Source organism: Macaca nemestrina, chromosome 17 (assembly GCF_043159975.1).
Source record: "Macaca nemestrina isolate mMacNem1 chromosome 17, mMacNem.hap1, whole genome shotgun sequence".
NCBI classification, from domain to species: domain Eukaryota; kingdom Metazoa; phylum Chordata; class Mammalia; order Primates; family Cercopithecidae; genus Macaca; species Macaca nemestrina.
This window is the reverse complement of record NC_092141.1, coordinates 91,528,134-91,545,655: the sequence shown is the minus strand read 5'-3', so window position 1 is coordinate 91,545,655 and position 17,522 is coordinate 91,528,134. Positions and strand designations below refer to the sequence as shown.

At 50.8% G+C, this 17,522-nt stretch overlaps 1 protein-coding gene across 3 annotated transcripts in view; it reads right to left on the bottom strand.

Moving 5' to 3' along the window:
* LOC105469351 (forkhead box K2) overlaps positions 1-10,707 on the bottom strand; it is a 79,293-nt gene extending 68,586 nt beyond the window's left edge. Inside the window, exon 1 of one of the 3 annotated variants that reach the window (XM_071081890.1) lies at positions 10,168-10,707. In XM_071081890.1, coding sequence (XP_070937991.1) covers positions 10,168-10,595 — 428 coding nt within the window. In that variant the 5' untranslated portion in view covers positions 10,596-10,707. The remainder of the gene's footprint in view (positions 1-10,167) is intronic. The other 2 variants (XM_071081891.1, XM_071081889.1) reach the window with 2 other exon arrangements.
* Between the last annotated feature and the right edge of the window lie 6,815 nt (positions 10,708-17,522).

The window sequence follows — 17,522 nt, the reverse complement described above, 5'->3', positions numbered from 1 at the left end:
CCATTAAAAACAGCACCTTGAGAGCCGTCTTTCCCAGCATGGCTGTGCTAACACTGATGTCACATCATCAGTTCATTCTCCAGTGGAACCAGGAACACAAAAAACTGGAACAATTCAGCTACAGCTCAGTGTCTTTTATCCCACTAAACGTTCTCAGAATGTCTGTATCAATGTAACTAAGGTATTCCTAGTTCTCAGACTATATGTATCAGCCTAATTAAGTCAATAAATATGACTATGAGTACACAAGTATAACAGTGCTAGGCTACTACTGCCTTAAGGGACCTAGCTGAACCTTCTCACAACCAGGGATAGCAAGACAGAACTGCATTCCAGGAGCGTCCTTTCAAAGCTGCAAAGGAGGAGGAGTTACCTATGACTGCAATGAGTCTCAACCCCCAGGCTCTGTTTTAGAAAACGCACTTTCGGCTGGGCGCGGTGGCTCACGCCTATAATCCCAGCACTTTGGGAGGCCAAGGTGGGCGGATCACGAGGTCAGGAGATCGAGACCATCCTGGCTAACACAGTGAAACTCCGTCTCTACTAAAAATACAAAAAATTAGGCAGGCGTGGTGGCAGGCGCCTGTAGTCCCAGCTACTCGGGAGGCTGAGGCAGGAGAATGGCGTGAACCCAGGAGGCAGAGCTTGTAGTGAGCCCAGATTGCACCACTGCACTCCAGCCTGGGCGACAGAGCGAGACTCCGACTCAAAAAAAAAAAAAAAAGAAAAGCCACTTTCAGGTGAGGCACCATAGCTCACGCCTGTAACCCCAGCACTTTGGGAGGCTGAGGTGAGCAGATCACCTTAGGTCAGGAGTTCCAGACCAGCCTGGCCAACATGGTGAAACCCTATCTCTACTAAAACAAAAAAATTAGCCACGCGTGGTAGCAGGCACCTGTAATCCCAGGTGCTCAGGAGGCTAAGGCAGGAGAATCACTTGAACCCGCGAGGCAGAGGTTGCAGTGAGCCGAGATTTTGCCACTGCACTCCAGCCTGGAAGACAGAGCAGGACTCCACCTTGAAAAAACAAAGAAAAATTAGCCGGGCGTGGTGGCACATGTCTGTAATTCCAGCTACTCAGGAGACTGAGGCAGGAGAATCACTTGAAACCGGGAGGTGGACACTGCAGTGAGCCGAGATCACACCACTGCACTTCAGCCTGGACAACAGAGCAGATCCTGTCTCAAAAAAAAAAAAAAAAAAAAAAAAAGGCGCTTTCAGGTTTACTTTGAACAGATGCTTTGGTAGCATAAAAGTTTTAAGCAGGAATCATCTGTAAAAAAAACTATCAAAACTTACCACCAATAGGACCAAGAGTCATACTCAATTCTTGTTATATTATCAACTGCTAGGCTGCTATGCAACAGGCGGCTCTCCCCTCCTGCATCCTGTGCACTGTAAGGTTTTTTAGCAGCATCCCTGGCCTCTGTCCACTAGATGCCAGTAGCACCAGTCCTCCCAGTCTATGCTAACCAAATGTGTCTCCAGACACTGTCAAACATCCCAGGGAGGGGACGCAGGCAGACTCATCCTGGTGTCATACTCCAATGCCTTTCACAGGACAAAGAACATAAGTATTCCATCTCAAATGACAAACTGCAGCAAAAACCAAATACTGTCTAAAAATCTATGGAATTCTCAGCAGAGCACCTTCTCTGTTCCTAACAAATCAGCGGAGACGTTTGAAGCCCAACACGCACTCTAAGCTGACGTGCACGAGGAAAGCAGGGCCGCTGGGGCCGTGGCTCTCGCGTGAGGTACTTCCTGGTCTCCCTGCCACCACTTCCTAGGGTGTAGCTGTAACACCTTGTTCCATGCTCAAAGCCCGCTTCACATCGTAGAGATGGTAATATGTGCCTCAAACGTGCCCTCATGGACTGCATTTTAGCAGCAAATTCCAAAATTCCTCATGAAAAAGTGTGGAGGTTGATTTGCTATGACTGTCATTATTTAAGATATTATAAATTGCTCCAAAAACCAAACATAAAAGAAAATAAGAGCCCCACAAAAATGTTAAACAGATAAGAACACTACCCAAATGCCAACTGCCTTCATGAAAAGCTTCCTTAACTTAGAAACCCTCTTTTCTTCATTTTCCAAAAAAACCTTTCTCCTCAACAAAGCAAGAATAGTTACATTTTCACAATGGAAAAATCTGCTGTTACTATAACAGCCTCATCTCCTGGAATATTTCCACCAAAAACGCATGGGGCTGTGCTGTACTTCTGCAACCGCAGGTCTTAATGGGACCTGCCAGTAAGTGGGGGAGCCATGCCTGACTACAATCCCTTCCCTATTAGTAAATGATCAGCACTTGAAAACATGTATAGATCAGGTGGGATGGCTCACGCCTGTAATCCCAGCACTTTGGGAGACCGAGGTGGGGGGACCGCTTGAGGACAGGAATTTGTGACCAGCCTGGGCAACATAGCAAGACCCCAGGTCCAAAAAAAAAAATTAGCCCTGAATGGCCATGCAGGCCTGTACTCTCAGATACACGGGAGACTGAGGTGGGAGGATCGCTTGAGTCCAGGAGTTCAAGGCTGCAGTGAGCTATGATGGCACCACTGTACTCCAGCCTGGGTGACAGAGTAAGACTCTAAATAATAAAATAAAAGGAACACAGAGTTTTACCACTGGATGAAGTACTGAACACTAGGTGAGAAAGAAGTAAGTTGGTTACTGGGTTTTTAACTTAAAGTAACAATTATGCTAAAATAGCTGCACTGTGCTCCATGTCTACAAATCAGTGATAACAATGTATCTCAATTTGCAAAATGAGTCTTTTGGGTTTTGAGACGGAGTCTTGCTATGTCACCCAGGCTGGAGTACAGGGGTGCCATCTTGGCTGACCGCAACCTTTACCCGGTGGGTTCAAGCGATTCTCCTGCTTCAGCCTCTTGAGTCGCTGGGATTACAGGCACCCACCACCACGTCCAGCTAATTTTTGTATTTTTAGTAGAGACGGAGTTTAGCCATATTGGCCAGACTGATCTCAAACTTCTGACCTCAGGTGATCTGCCTGCCTCAGCTTCCCGATGTGCTGGGATTACACGCAAAAGCCACCGGGCCCAGCCAAAATTTCTTTAAAAGCTATCTCGGCCGGGCGCGGTGGCTCAAGCCTGTAATCCCAGCACTTTGGGAGGCCGAGACGGGTGGATCACGAGGTCAGGAGATCGAGACCATCCTGGCTAACACGGTGAAACCCCGTCTCTACTAAAAAATACAAAAATCTAGCCGGGCGAGGTGGCGGGCGCCTGTAGTCCCAGCTACTCGGGAGGCTGAGCCAGGAGAATGGTGTAAACCCGGGAGGCGGAGCTTGCAGTGAGCTGAGATCCGGCCACTGCAGTCCAGCCTGGGCAACAGAGCAAGACTCCGTCTCAAAAAAAAAAAAAAAAAGCTATCTCTACTAAAAATACAAAAATTAGCCAGCATGGTAGTGCATGCCTGTAATCCCAGCTCCTCAGGAGGCTGAGGCAGGAGAATCACTTGAACCCGGGAGGTGGAGCTTAAATACACAGTAGTTATTAAAGGCAATTGACTTGTACACTGAGCACTTTTCAAAGTGCAAAGCGGCATTTGCCCTCTGCTGTGAACTTCCATTTATGCCAACACATGCCAACTCCTGTGTCCCAGGCTCAGCTCCACTTACAAGCTTGTCAGGAGTTTCAGGTCGCAAAACGAAGGCATTTCAGCCACCCTTGCAGCCCTTCAATATGGAAACACATCAGACTTTCCAAGTAGCTCCGTTCTGACCCGCTCTGCTCAGCTCTTCAAACAAGACAATCTCGTTTTCTTTTCCACTGGGAGCTGTCCTCCTTCACACGTCATCTGCTGCCTACTCGGCCAAAGAGCTGACCAGGTCTCAACTCCATCTTTTTTTTTTTTTTCCTGAGACGGAGTCTCGCTCCGTCCCCCAGGCTGGAGTGCAGTGGCACGATCTTGGCTCACTACAAGCACCACCTCCCAGGTTCACGTCATTCTCCTGTCTCAGCCTCCTGAGGAGCTGGGACTACTCCTGCCTCAGCCTCCTGAGTAGCTGGGACTACAGGCGCCCGCCACCACGCCCGGCTAATTTTTTGTATTTTTAGTAGAGACGGGGTTTCGCCGTGTGAGCCAGGATGGTCTCGATCTCCTGACCTTGTGATCCACCTGCCTCGGCCTCCCAAAGTGCTGGGATCACAGGCGTGAGCCATCGTGCCCGGCCTCGGCTCCCATTTCTTGGTGGTTCCTTCAGCCACTTCACCTTGGTTTAGTGATGAGGTTTCCACTCTTCCTAACCCTAATCTCAACCCTGCTCTCCTTACAAGGCCCCTACTTTACATGCACTCCTTCTACCTCCACTCCCTCCTTCCTCCCCAGCCCTATGTCCAGCCTCCTTCCTTATCCTGGAGACAACAGCCCTCTCAAAGGCTACTGTCCTGACTGCCAAGCCATGTCCCTTGGCCATCTCCTTCCCAGGACCCCCTCCTTCTTACTTCTTCTTTCTGGTACTGGTATTCTCCAGGAAGCTCAGTTCTGCCTATCCGTATTCTGAGTAGGATAGAATCACTATGAGTTCCCTCAATTCATTTATTGGAGTCTCCACCTGGAAAGCTCCAGAAGCCACTGGCTGTCGGCTCACCCCTCTCCAGTCTTCACCTTGGAAGATACTATCTGATTTAATGAGCAAGTCTTCAAATGTGACATTACCAAACACAATCTGCCACATAAGAAAGAAAGTGTTGAATTACCACTAGGCAGAACCCATAGTTCTTTTGGCATAGGACAGGGGTCACTTTTCTAAATAAACACAGTTTTAGTTTAGCACGTTAAATTGTCGTAGGCAATAGTAAATTCAACTTGTTCTTTTTATATTTGACTATTAGATATTCTGGGATCTTACTGATCAAAATGTGTCAAATTCATTTGACATTTTCAAAGTATAAACAACTGTTAAACAGTTGCCTATTTTTATTCATAAAGTACATATAGTTTGTTACCATGGCAACAAAAATAGCAACAACAAACCCAAACTGTCCTGTCCAATTGATCTTCCTAAAAACACTTTACCAGTCACAGGCTCCAAACCAGGCCCTTGGACAAATATGTGCCTTGTCCTTAGCCAGGTGCAGTGGCTCACACCTGTCATCCCAGCACTTTTGGCAGATGACCCGAGGTCAGGAGATAGAGACCAGCCTGGCCAACATGGTGAAACCCTGTCTCTGCTAAAAATACAAAAAAATTAGCCGGGCATGGTGGCGCACACCTGTAGTCCCAGCTACTGGGGAGGCTGAGACAGAAGAATTGCTTGAACCCAGAAGGCAGAGGTTGCAGTGAGCCGAGATCGCTCCACTGCACTCCAGCCTGGGCAACAGAGGAGACTCCGTCTCAAAAAATAGATAAATAAATAAAATACAAATATAAAAATGAGCCAGGTGTGGTGGCAGGCATCTGTAAACCCACCTACTCAGGAGGCTGAGCCAGGAGAATCACTTGCATGCGGGAGGTGGAGGTTGCAGTGAGCGGAGATTGTGTCACTGCACCCCAGCCTGGGCAACAGAGTGAGACCGTCTTTAAAAACAAACAAACAAACAAACAAACACCCTGTCCTCAAAGAGGGCATTTCAGTCTATCACTGACAAAGTAAAAATACTCCCCACCAGACAGGCAGACCTCACGCTCCAGCTGCTCTAAAATCTGCCCCAAAGTCTCTTCCAGCCTGAATTCCAGGTTCCCCAGAGCCAGGCTACAGGGCCAGTCACATGTGGGAGGCAACCTCCACTGGCTCACCTCCAAGAGCCCTGCCCAGGTGGCCCAGAACACCCCCCTGGAGCCCACCCTCCAGTCTCCCAGGAACACCTGTGCCTCCAGCCAGTCTGAGGCTCTGAGAGAGGAAAACGCTGCCTTCCTTTACACACAGCCCGGCAGCCTGTGTATCCAAAAATCAAGGACTTGAAGAAGCCATTTGTTTTCCGGAAAACCATGCACCCTGACAATCTTGTACACGCTGCGCCCCCACCCATCCACACTGGGCTCGAGGCTCCCCAGCCACTGTGGAAACGGTACTTGGATCCACATCTTAGTCAAATTACTAAAATACAGCAGCCAAGGACAGGATCACAGTCCTCATCTTTCTCTCTTCCCCCACATTAATACATTATTTAGTATTTCAATGAAATGAGCCAAATTTTAAACCTAAACTACTTATGTACTCTTCCAAAATTTCTGATAATTTTTAATATAAATTCAAAACATAAATTCACTTTAAAGTTGGAATTCTAACAAAATCATTATGGTTCAAATAAGGGACCAACCATGGGTTGTTACATTATTTTCTCACTCTACAGTGATGCTGAATTTAGTAGGCGAATCTGAAATAAGCATTAATACTATTTCGGCCTTAGGACGGGCGCAGTGGCTACTCAGGAGGCTGAGGCAGGAGAATTGCTTGAATCCAAGAAGCCAAGGTTGCAGTGAGCTGAGATTCACGCCACTGCACTCCAGCCTGGGCGACAGAGTGAGACTCGTAATAACACTTTGGCCTTTACATAATTACTCTACGTTACGTATGCTTTAAGCTTATATATTTAATTTGATTTTTAAACTTAAAAAGAACTTGTATCATCAACCTGAACACTGAGCTTAAATTCAGAAAAAAAGATTTTAGGGCCAGGTGTTGTGGCTCACACCTGTAATCCCAGCACTCTGGGAGGCGGAGGCGAGCGGATCACCTGAGGTCAGGAGTTTGAGATCAGCCTGACCAACATGGATAAACCCTGTCTCTACTAAAAATACAAAATTAACTGGGTGGGGTGGTGTGGTGCACACCTGTAATCCCAAGTACTCGGGAGGCTGAAGCAGGAGAATCACTTGAGCCCAGGAGGCAGAGGCTGCAGTGAGCCGAGATCGCACCATTACACTCCAGCCTGGGCAACAAGAGGAAAACCTCTGTCTAAAAAAAAAAAAAAAAAAAAAAAGATTTTAAACAATTTATCTGCATTTCACTGGTACCAATTCTTTACAATTTATTCCATTAACCTGTGTTACCACCCAGGTTAAAATTTGGAAATGATGCCCTACAAAAAAGGAGGTGCCGAAATATCCTCTAGGTTAATAATGTAATTCACACTAAACAAATGCTAAGCTCCCTTCTGTGAAAAAAGCCATTCATCCCCTTGTGTACTCAGTACCAGTAGAGGTTCCCAGGCCCATGAGAAGTCCAGGATACATGTTAGCCTCGGTGGCCACAAGACTCTTCCCTGAGCACAAGTGGGAGGCCCAGCCTCCATCTCACCACCCTTCTTACTCATCTCTACTGCAAGGCTCATTATTACTGTTCAAAAGTTCTGAATTCGGCCAGGCGCAGTGGCTCACAGCTGTAATCCCAGCACTTTGGGAGGCCAAGGCGGGTGAATCACGAGGTCAGGAGATCAAGACCATCCTGGCCAACATGGTAAAACCCTGTCTCTACTAAAAATACAAAAATTAGTTGGGTGTGGTGGCACGTGCCTGTAATCCCAGCTACTCAGGAGGCTGAGGCACAAGAACTGCTTGAACCCGGGAGGCGGAGGTTGCAGCAAGTCAAGATCGCGCCATTGCCCTCCAGCCTGGCGTCAGAGCGAGATGCCGTCTCAAAAAAATAAGGTCTGAATTCTGGCCCTCACTGAAAAGTCGACTTATTTTGATGTTTATCACGTTAGCGTGGGTAGAATTCAATTCAATACAAATGGCTCTGGATGAATGGTAAGGAGAATTTTCTTTAAAAACTAAAAATCGGGCCAGGCGCGACGGCTCATGCCTGTAATCCCAGCACTTTGGGAGGCTGAGGTGGGCGGATCACGAGGTCAGGAGATCAAGACCATCTAGCACACTAGCACAGCGAAACCCCATCTCTACTAAAAATACAAAAAAAAATTAGCCGGGCATAGTGGCGGGCACCTATAGTCCCAGCTACTCAAGAGGCTAAAGCAGGAGAATGGCGTGAACCCAGAAGGCAGAGCTTGCAGTGAGCCGAGATCACGCCACTGCACTCCAGCCTCAAGGACAGAGCGAGACTCCATCTCAAAAAAAAAAAAAAAAAAAAAAAGAATTCCAAAAAACTCAAAATCTTAGCCAGGTGTGTGGTGGCTCACACCTATAATCCCAGCACCTTGGAAGGAGTGGTGAGATCCTAGCTCACCTGTATTCCCGGCCTGGAATGTAGCGGTGAGATCACAGCTCACTCCTGTAATCCTGGCCTGAATGCAGTGGTGAGATCACAGCTCACACCTGTAATCCCGGCCTGAAATGCAGTGGTGAGATCACAGCTCACACCTGTAATCCCGGCCTGGAATGCAGCGGTGAGACCACAGCCCACACCTGTACTCCCGGCCTGGAACGTAGTGGTGAGATCACAGCTCACAGCAACTTCAAACTCCTGAACACTGGGGCAAGAGAATCGCTTGTGCCCAGGAATTTGAGGCTGCCGTGAGCTGTCATTACACCAGTGCACTCCAGGCTAGGTAACAGAGACCGTACATAAACAGTATTTTCATTTGAAATTTTTTTTTTTTGAGACGGTGTCTTTCTCTGTCGCCCAGACTGGAGTGCAGTGGTGAGATCTGGGCTCACAGCAAGCTCCACTTCCCAGGTTCACATTCTCCTGGCTCAGCCTCCTGAGTAGCTGGGACTACAGGCGCCCGCCACCAAGCCTGGCTTTTTCTTTTTTTTGTATTTTTAGTAGAGACGGGGTTTCACTGTGTTAGCCAGGATGGTCTCGATCTCATGACCTCGTGATCCCCCAGCCTTGGCCTCCCAAAGTGCTAGGATTACAGGGATGAGCCACCAAGCCCGGTCTGAAAATAACATTCTTTAAAATGCTACTACCAAAGTTTAAGGAATATGCTGGTACCCCTTTCCATCCCAAGAAACAGAACAGCACATGTAAACACACACCACACATGCAAGTCAAGAAAAAAAGCAACAGCTCCTACAACATCTCCAACAACTGAAAACGGTTAAAAATTCCAGTTTGTAGGCCGGGCGCTGTGGCTCACGCCTGTAATCCCAGCACTCTGGGAGGCCGAGGCGGGTGGATCACCAGGTCAGGAATTCAAGACCAGCCTGGCCAAGATGGTGAAATTCCGTCTCCACTAAAAATACAAACAATTAGCTGGGCGCGGTGGCAGGCACCTGTAATCCCAGCTACTCGGGAGGCTGAGGCAGGAGAACCGCTTGAACTCCGAGGGCGGAGATTTCAGTGAGCCAAGATCGCGCCACTGCACTCCAGCCTGGGCGACAGAGTGAGACTCCGTCTCAAAAAACACAAAAATTCCAGTGTGTGTGGACAAAGGCTGTACTTGCAACGATCTAGAAGCGATCCCCTGAGGAATAATTAGCATTTCCTAGACAGCAAGTTTGTGTTTCAAGCAGAGTAAATGATATAACTTCATAAAACCACAGGATCAAGCTAAATTGTTTTGTAGCAGGATTGACAGTACCCCATGAGGCTCACTTAACACTCTACATGATCTTAAACTAATTCCTAATCAACCGTCTTTCTGTAAAAGTTACGTGAAAAGTGAAAAGTATCTAGTTTTCCCTAAATTTCAAGGTTCAGAGCACAGATTGAAAATCCATCCTGCTTGAAGAGCTTTCCAATTTGGGCTACTGAAAACACGGCAGGGAAAAAGGAGTCGTTGCTGCTTAAAACACCGCACTCTAGAAATAGCTCACTACTGAAAACGAGTGAACAACAACAACAAAAAGACGACAGACAACCCTTCATCGGTTAAGAGGCACAGGTTTTAGTTCGGGACAGTTCCTCCCACCGCACACCGCACGTTTTAACATTTCTGTCCAGCGCGACCTCGCTGCAGGTTAGGAACAGCACATGGCAACTCCCCGCACGCACCGAACCCAGAAACCCTGACCCGCGCGCGCAGCCGCCCGCAGCTCCAGCTCCAGGAAGGGGAAAGACCGGGGGCTGCACCTGCCAGGCCGGGGACCGGGAGGACGGGGTCGGGGCCAGGGGCTGTCGAGGGTTGGGATCCAGCTGGGCCTGGGTCCCGCTGGTGGTCCCGGCCGTGGGACGGAGTCGGGCCCCGGCCGTGGGTGGTCCCGGGCCTGGACTCGGGTCCCGTCCCGTCCCGTCCCGCCAGGCGCTGCAGGCCGCAGACCCCGCCCGCCTCGCCCGAGGCCACTCACACGCGCGGCAGCTGCAGCGGCGGCGCCCCGCGCCTCTGGAACACGCCGTCCACGAACACGCCGTTCTTGCCCAGGCAGCGCAGGTAGAAGTCGCCGCCGGCGTCGGGCCTGGGCTGCGCGGGCGGCGGCTCCGGAGCGGCCCCGCCATGGCCGCCGCCGCCGCCGCCGCCCGGGGGCGTGAAGATCTCGAGGTGGCGCCGGGAGATGAAGCTCGAGTGGCCCATGCTCACGTCCACCGAGCCCTGCGACGAGTTGCGGCCGATGGTCACCGAGCGCTTCTTCATCAGATACTCGAACTCGCGGCCCTCCAGGCGCGCCACGGCCCAGCCGCCCGGCGGGGACCCGCCGCCCCCGGCCCCGCCGCCCCCGGCCCCGCCGCCCGCGGGTGGCGTGCCCGCGTCCGAGAGCGCCGCCGCGGCCGCCGCCATGGGCCTGCGTGAGGGCCCCCAGGCCGCTCCGCGCGGGCGCCGGTGGCGCGGGCCGAGGCCCAGGCCGCGCGGGTCGTCGGCCGCCGCGCACCGGAGCTGAGGGAGGGGGCCGAGCCGAGGCCGCCGGCCGGCGAGCGAGCGAGCGGCGGCGAGGGGCGGGAGCACGCGCGGCCGCGCCACCGAGCCGGCGTGCCGGGCCCGCCCCTCGCTGACGGACGGCCACGCCGGCCAATGGCGGCGGCGCACGGCAGTGGGGCTACCGAGGCGGACCAATGGCAGGACACGTTGCGCCGAGCTGCCGGCACGTCCGGCGGCGACGCCCGACGCAGTCCCGACTCCGGGCGCCGCGGAAAACCCGGGGCGGACGGCCGGGAACCCGCACGGGATCGGGGCTGGCGCGGGGGGCGGCGCGGGCGCGGGGGCCCGGGGGTCTGAGCCCGGCCTGGCAGCGCCTTAGACGCGGCGGGCAGGACCGGGCCCAAGGTCACAGCGGGCGCCGGGCACGCGTCGGCCCCCAACCCGGCGTGGACGCCGGGGTGCGGATAGGCGACGGCCAGTGCGCCCAGGCCCGGCCGCCAAGCGGCCTTTTCCCCGCGAGGTGCGGGAACATCGCGGAGGGGCCGCGGGCCGCGTGGCCTCAGACCCAGGGCACCCGGTGACACGTTCGTTTTTAACCAGCAGCTCCAGGACTGGATGTCGTTATCTTTCCTGGCCAGCGGGTCATGTCATTGTGTCAAAAGTGTTCTGCAAAATACCCAGAAGTTGTGAATCACATTCACTTGTCTGTCGTCAGCACGCAGTTTAAAAATATACACGAGGCCGGGCGCGGTGGCTCTCGCCTGTAATCCCAGCACTTTGGGAGGCCGAGGCGAGCGGATCACCTGAGGTCAGGAGCTCGAGACCAGCCTGACCAACATTGTGAAATCCCAGCTCTACTAAAAATACAAAAAAAAATTAGCCGGGCGTGGTGGGGCACACCTGTAGTCCCAGCTACTCAGGAGGAGGAGGCAAGAGAATTGCTTAAACCTGGGAGGTGGGGATTGCAGTGAGCCAAAACCGCGCCACTGCACTTCGGTCTGGGCAACAAGAATGAAACTACGTCTCATATACACACACATACACACACACATACACACACACACACACATGAACTCTCTCTTATGAACGAATAGTTAATGTCTTAACCAATCTGATACTAAGTTTTTAAAAAACAGAATTTTGCCACAGTTTAAAAAATTATGAGATCTGCCGGGCGCGGTGGCTCACGCCTGTAATCCCAGCACTTTGGGAGGCCGAGGCGGGCGGATCACAAGGTCAGGAGATCGAGACCACAGTGAAACCCCGTCTCTACTAAAAATACAAAAAACTAGCCGAGCGTGGTGGCGGCGCCTGTAGTCCCAGCTACTCGGAGGCTGAGGCAGGAGAATGGCGTGAACCCGGGAGGCGGAGCTTGCAGTGAGCCGAGATCGCGCCACTGCACTCCAGCCTGGGCGACAGAGCGAGACTCCGTCTCAAAAAAAAAAAAAAAAAAAAAAAAAAATTATGAGATCCCATCTAAATCAAGATGATCAATAGTCCAGATGTTTACTAATCAATGAAATTCCTTCCATTAAAAAGAAGAAATTCTGGGGCCGGGCGCGGTGGCTCAAACTTGTAATCCCAGCGCTTTGGTAGGCCAAGGCGGGTGGATCACGAGGTCAGGAGTTCAAGACGAGCCTGACCAACATAGTGAAACCCTGTCTCTGATAAAAATATAAAAATTAGCCAGGCATGGTGGGGCACGCCTGCAGTCCCAGCTACTTGGGAGGCTGAGGCAGGAGAAACGCTTGAACCCGGGAGGCAGAGGTTGTGGTGAGAAGATATCACGCCACTGCACTCCAGCCTGGGTAACAGAGCGAGACTCCGTCTCAAAAAAAAAAAAAAAAAAAAAAAAGGCCGGGCGCGGTGGCTCAAGCCTGTAATCCCAGCACTTTGGGAGGCCGAGACGGGCGGATCACGAGGTCAGGAGATCGAGACCATCCTGGCGAACACGGTGAAACCCCGTCTCTACTAAAGAAATACAAAAAACTAGCCGGGCGAGGTGGCGGGCGCCTGTAGTCCCAGCTACTCTGGAGGCTGAGGCCGGAGAATGGCGTGAACCCGGGAGGCGGAGCTTGCAGTGAGTTGAGATCCGGCCACTGCACTCCAGCCTGGGCTACAGAGCGAGACTCCGTCTCAAAAAAAAAAAAAAAAAAAAGGAAAAGAAAGAAAAAATCCTGTAAATGTATCTCACGGGTACTTAACCAGTTGTGGAGACGTTCAAGGTTCAGGATTGTGAAAAGTCTGCAACCTCTTAAACAGAAAGAATTCTGTGGGAAGTCAGTGTCAGCCCTAGAAACCACAGCTTAGGCTCCAAGTGCATCTTCGCAAAACTGAAATAGCAACAAATGGTACTAATTTAGTCTCTGCTGGGGAGGGACTGCCCCCTGAATTGTCTCACTTCTTTCAACATGGTGGTTCCTGCAGGGTGTGTGAGAAGATCCTATTATAGCCTTTATATACAGGTTATAGCAAACACCCCAGGGTTCCTCTATTTGCTGCTTGTTAAATAGCAAAGAACAATTAGAAGACAGAAATGATATAATTTAGGTACAGAGGCCTGGCACGGTGGCTCATGCCTGTAATCCCAACACTTCGGGAGGCCGAGGTGGGTGGATCACTTGACGTTAGAAGTTCGAGACCAGCCTTGCCAACGTGGTGAAACCCCATCTCTACTAAAAATACAAATATTAGCTGGGTGTGGTGGCAGGCGCCTATAATCCCAAATTCTTGAGAGGCTGAGGCAGGAGAATCGCTTAAACGCGGGAGGTGGAAGTTGCAGTGAGCCAAGATTGCACCACTGCGTTCCAGCCTGGGTGACAAGGCCAGACTCTGTCTCCAAAATAATAATCATAATCATAATAATGTAGGTACAAAAGGAGTTTAGAGTAGAAAGACTTGAGACTAGACTTAAGCGGAGCAGGATAAAGAGGAAATCCTGAACAGGAACTGCCAAGTGGGGGCCCCAGGCAAGAGACATTAGGGTCAGTTCATGCATTTTCATTCGTTCAGTGGGTAAAAGCTTTTTCAAAAAGAAATGGAAATTAATGTGTCCCTCTGAATGTAACATTTACATGTCTTTTTTTTTTTTTTTTTTTTTGAGTGGAATTTTGCCCTTGTTGCCCAGGCTGCAGTGCAGTGGTGCAATCTCGGCACACTGCAACCTCCACCTCCCGGATTCAAGAGATTCTCCTGCCTCAGCCTCCCAAGTAGCTGGGACTACAAGTGCTCACCACCATGCCTGGCTAATTTTGTATTTTTAGTAGACAGGGTTTCACCATTTTGACCAGGATGGTCTCCACCTATTGACCTCGTGACCGCCCGCCTCAGCCTCCCAAAGTGCTGGGATTACAGGCGTGAGCCACCGCGCCCGGCCTACATTTACATGTCTTAATTGCCGTATATGTGTTTGTAATTATAGTGAATTCCTACAGGTGCGAAGTGTTCTGGCAGGATTTCCTAGACAGAAAAAAATTGTTTCATTCAATATTCACTTATATATTAGAGGGATTTTTTTTCTTTTCTTTTCTTTTCGGGTTTTTTTTTTTTTTTTTTTTTGAGACAGTCTTGCCCTGTTGCCCAGGCTGGAGTGCAATGGCCCAATCTCTGCTCACTGTAAACTCTGCCTCACAGGTTCAAGCAATTCTCCTGCCTCAGCTTCCCAAGTAGCTGGGATTACAGGCCTGTGCCACCATGCCTGGTTAATTTTTTTTTTTTTTTTGAGACGGAGTCTCACTCTGTCGCCCAGGCTGGAGTGCAGTGGCCGGATCTCAGCTCACTGCAAGCTCCGCCTCCCGGGTTCACGCCATTCTCCTGCCTCAGCCTCCCAAGTAGCTGGGACTACAGGCGCCCGCCACCTCGCCTGGCTAGTTTTTTGTATTTTTTTAGTAGAGATGGGGTTTCACCGTGTTAGCCAGGATGGTCTCGATCTCCTGACCTCGTGATCCGCCCGTCTCGGCCTCCCAAAGTGCTGGGATTACAGGCTTGAGCCACTGCGCCCGGCCCTGGTTAATTTTTATATTTTTAGTAGAGACAGGTTTTCATTATGTTGGCCAGGCTGGTCTCAAACTCCTGACCTCAAGTGATCCGCCTGCCTTGGCTTCCCAGAGTTCTGGGATTACAGGTGTGAGCCACCGTGCCCGGCCATATTAGAGGGTTTTAGGGGGCATTGAGATAACTATGGAAATGATAAATAGGAATTGTATCATTTAACAACAACAAAAAACACAGGCCAGGTGTGGTGGCTCACACATGTAATCTCGGCACTTTGGGAGGTCGAGGCAGGGGGATCACTAAAGGTCAGGAATTCAAGACCAGCCTGGCCAACATGGTGAAACCCTGTCTCTACTAAAAATACAAAAAATTGGCCGGGCGCGGTGGCTCAAGCCTGTAATCCCAACACTTTGGGAGGCCGAGACGGGTGGATCACGAGGTCAGGAGATCGAGACCATCCTGGCTAACATGGTGAAACCCCGTCTCTATTAAAAAATATACAAAAAACTAGCCGGGCGCGGTGGTGGGCGCCTGTAGTCCCAGCTACTTGGGAGGCTGAGGCAGGAGAATGGCGTGAACCCGGGAGGCGGAGCTTGCAGTGAGCTGAGATCCGGCCACTGCACTCCAGCCTGGGCGGCAGAGTGAGACTCCGTCTCAAAAAAAAAAAAAAAAAAAAAAATACAAAAAATTAGCTGGGCATGGTGGCACATGCTTGTAATCCCAGCTACTCAGGAGGCCGAGGCAGGAGAATTGCTTTAACCAGGGAGGCGGTGGTTGCGGTGAGCCGAGATCGGCCCACCGCACTACAGCCTGGGTGACGGAGTGAGACTTTGTCTCAAAAAAAGAAAAGAAAAAAAAAAAGAACAACAAAAAAAGATGGACAGTCCGGGCGCGGTGGCTCACGCCTGTAATCCCAGCACTGTGAGAGGCCCAGGTGGGCAGATCACGAGGTCAGTAGATGAGACCATCCTACCAATATGGTGAAACACCATCTCCACTAAAAATAGAAAAATTGGCTAGGCGCGGTGGTTCACACCTGTAATCCCAGCACTTAGGAAGGCCGAGGCGGGCAGATCACGAGGTCACGAGATGGAGACCATCCTGGCTAACACAGTAAAACCCCGCCTCTACTAAAAATACAAAAAATTAGCCGGGCGTGATGGCGGGCGCCTGTAGTCCCAGCTACTCAGGAGGCTGAGGCAGGAGGATGGCGTGAACCCAGGAGGCAGAGTTTGCAGTGAGCCGAGATCTCACAACTGCACTCCAGCCAGGGAGACAGAGTGAGACTCCGTCTCAAACAAAAACAAAAACAAAAATTAGAGCTGGGCGCGGTGGCTAATGCCTATAATTCCAGCACTTTGGGAGGCTGAGGCAGGCAGATCACCTGAGTTGGGAGTTCGAGACCAGCCTGACCAACATGAAGAAACCCAGTCTCTACTAAAAATACAAAAAATTAGCCAGGCGTGGTGGCAGGTGCCTGTAGTCCCAGCTACTCGGGAGGCTGAGGCAGGAAAATGGTGTGAACCCAGGAGGCAGAGCTTGCAGTGAGCTGACATCGTGCCAGTGCACTCCAGCCTGGGAGACAGAGCAAGACTCCGTCTGAAACAAAAACAAAAAAATTAGAGCTGGGCGCGGTGGCTCATACCTGTAATTCTAGCACTTTGGGAGGCCGAGGCAGGCAGATCACCTGAGGTTAGGAGTTCGAGACCAGCCTGACCAACATAGAGAAACCCTGTCTCTACTAAAAATACAAAAAATTAGCCAGACATGGTAGTGATTACAAGTGTGCACCACTACACCTGGCTAATTTTTTTTTTTTTTTTTTGCAGAGACAGGGTTTTGCAATATTGCCTATAATGGCCTTGAAGTCCTGAGCTCAGGCAATCTGTCCGCCTCAGCCTCCCCAAGGGCTGGGATTACGGGGGTGGGCCACCGTGCTCAGTCTGTAAATTTTTATTAAGACCAAAAAATGGCCGGGCGCGGTGGCTCACGCCTGTAATCCCAGCACTTTGGGAGGCCGAGGCGGGCGGATCACGAGGTCAGGAGATCGAGACCATCCTGGCTAACATGGTGAAACCCCGTCTCTACTAAAAATGCAAAAAAAATTAGCCAGGCGAGGCGGCGGGCGCCTGTAGTCCCAGCTACTCGGGAGGCTGAGGCAGGAGAATGGCGTGAACCCGGGAGGCGGAGCTTGCAGTGAGCCGAGATCGGGCCACTGCACTCCAGCCTGGGCGACTAAGCGAGACTCTGTCTCAAAAAAAAAAAAAAAAAAAAAAAAAAAAAGACCAAAAAATTGAATTACATTGGAGATACATATTTTAATAAGTCTGGGGCTTTTCCCCCCTGACAATTCACTCATGTACCCACTGATGAAAAGTGCTTATTGCTATAATGAGGCAGGGTGTATATAAATATTATCCCTGTTATTTCATTAATGTATACATAAAAATAAATAGAACTGGCCGGGCACGGTGGCTCAAGCCTGTAATCCCAGCACTTTGGGAGGCCGAGGCGGGCGGATCACAAGGTCAGGAGATCGAGACCACAGTGAAACCCCGTCTCTACTAAAAATACAAAAAATTAGCCGGGCGAGGTGGCGGCGCCTGTAGTCCCAGCTACTGGGGAGGCTGAGGCAGGAGAATGGCGTGAACCTGGGAGGCGGAGCTTGCAGTGAGCTGAGATCCGGCCACTGCACTCCAGCCTGGGCGGCAGAGCGAGACTCTGTCTCAATAAATAAATAAATAAATAATAAAAATAAATAGAACGAGAGGAAGTTTTATTACAACCTAACTCTGATTTTTGAACCTCTTTTGATTGCTGGTGTTACAAGGGAGCTGAAAAGTGATTGCAGAGGAC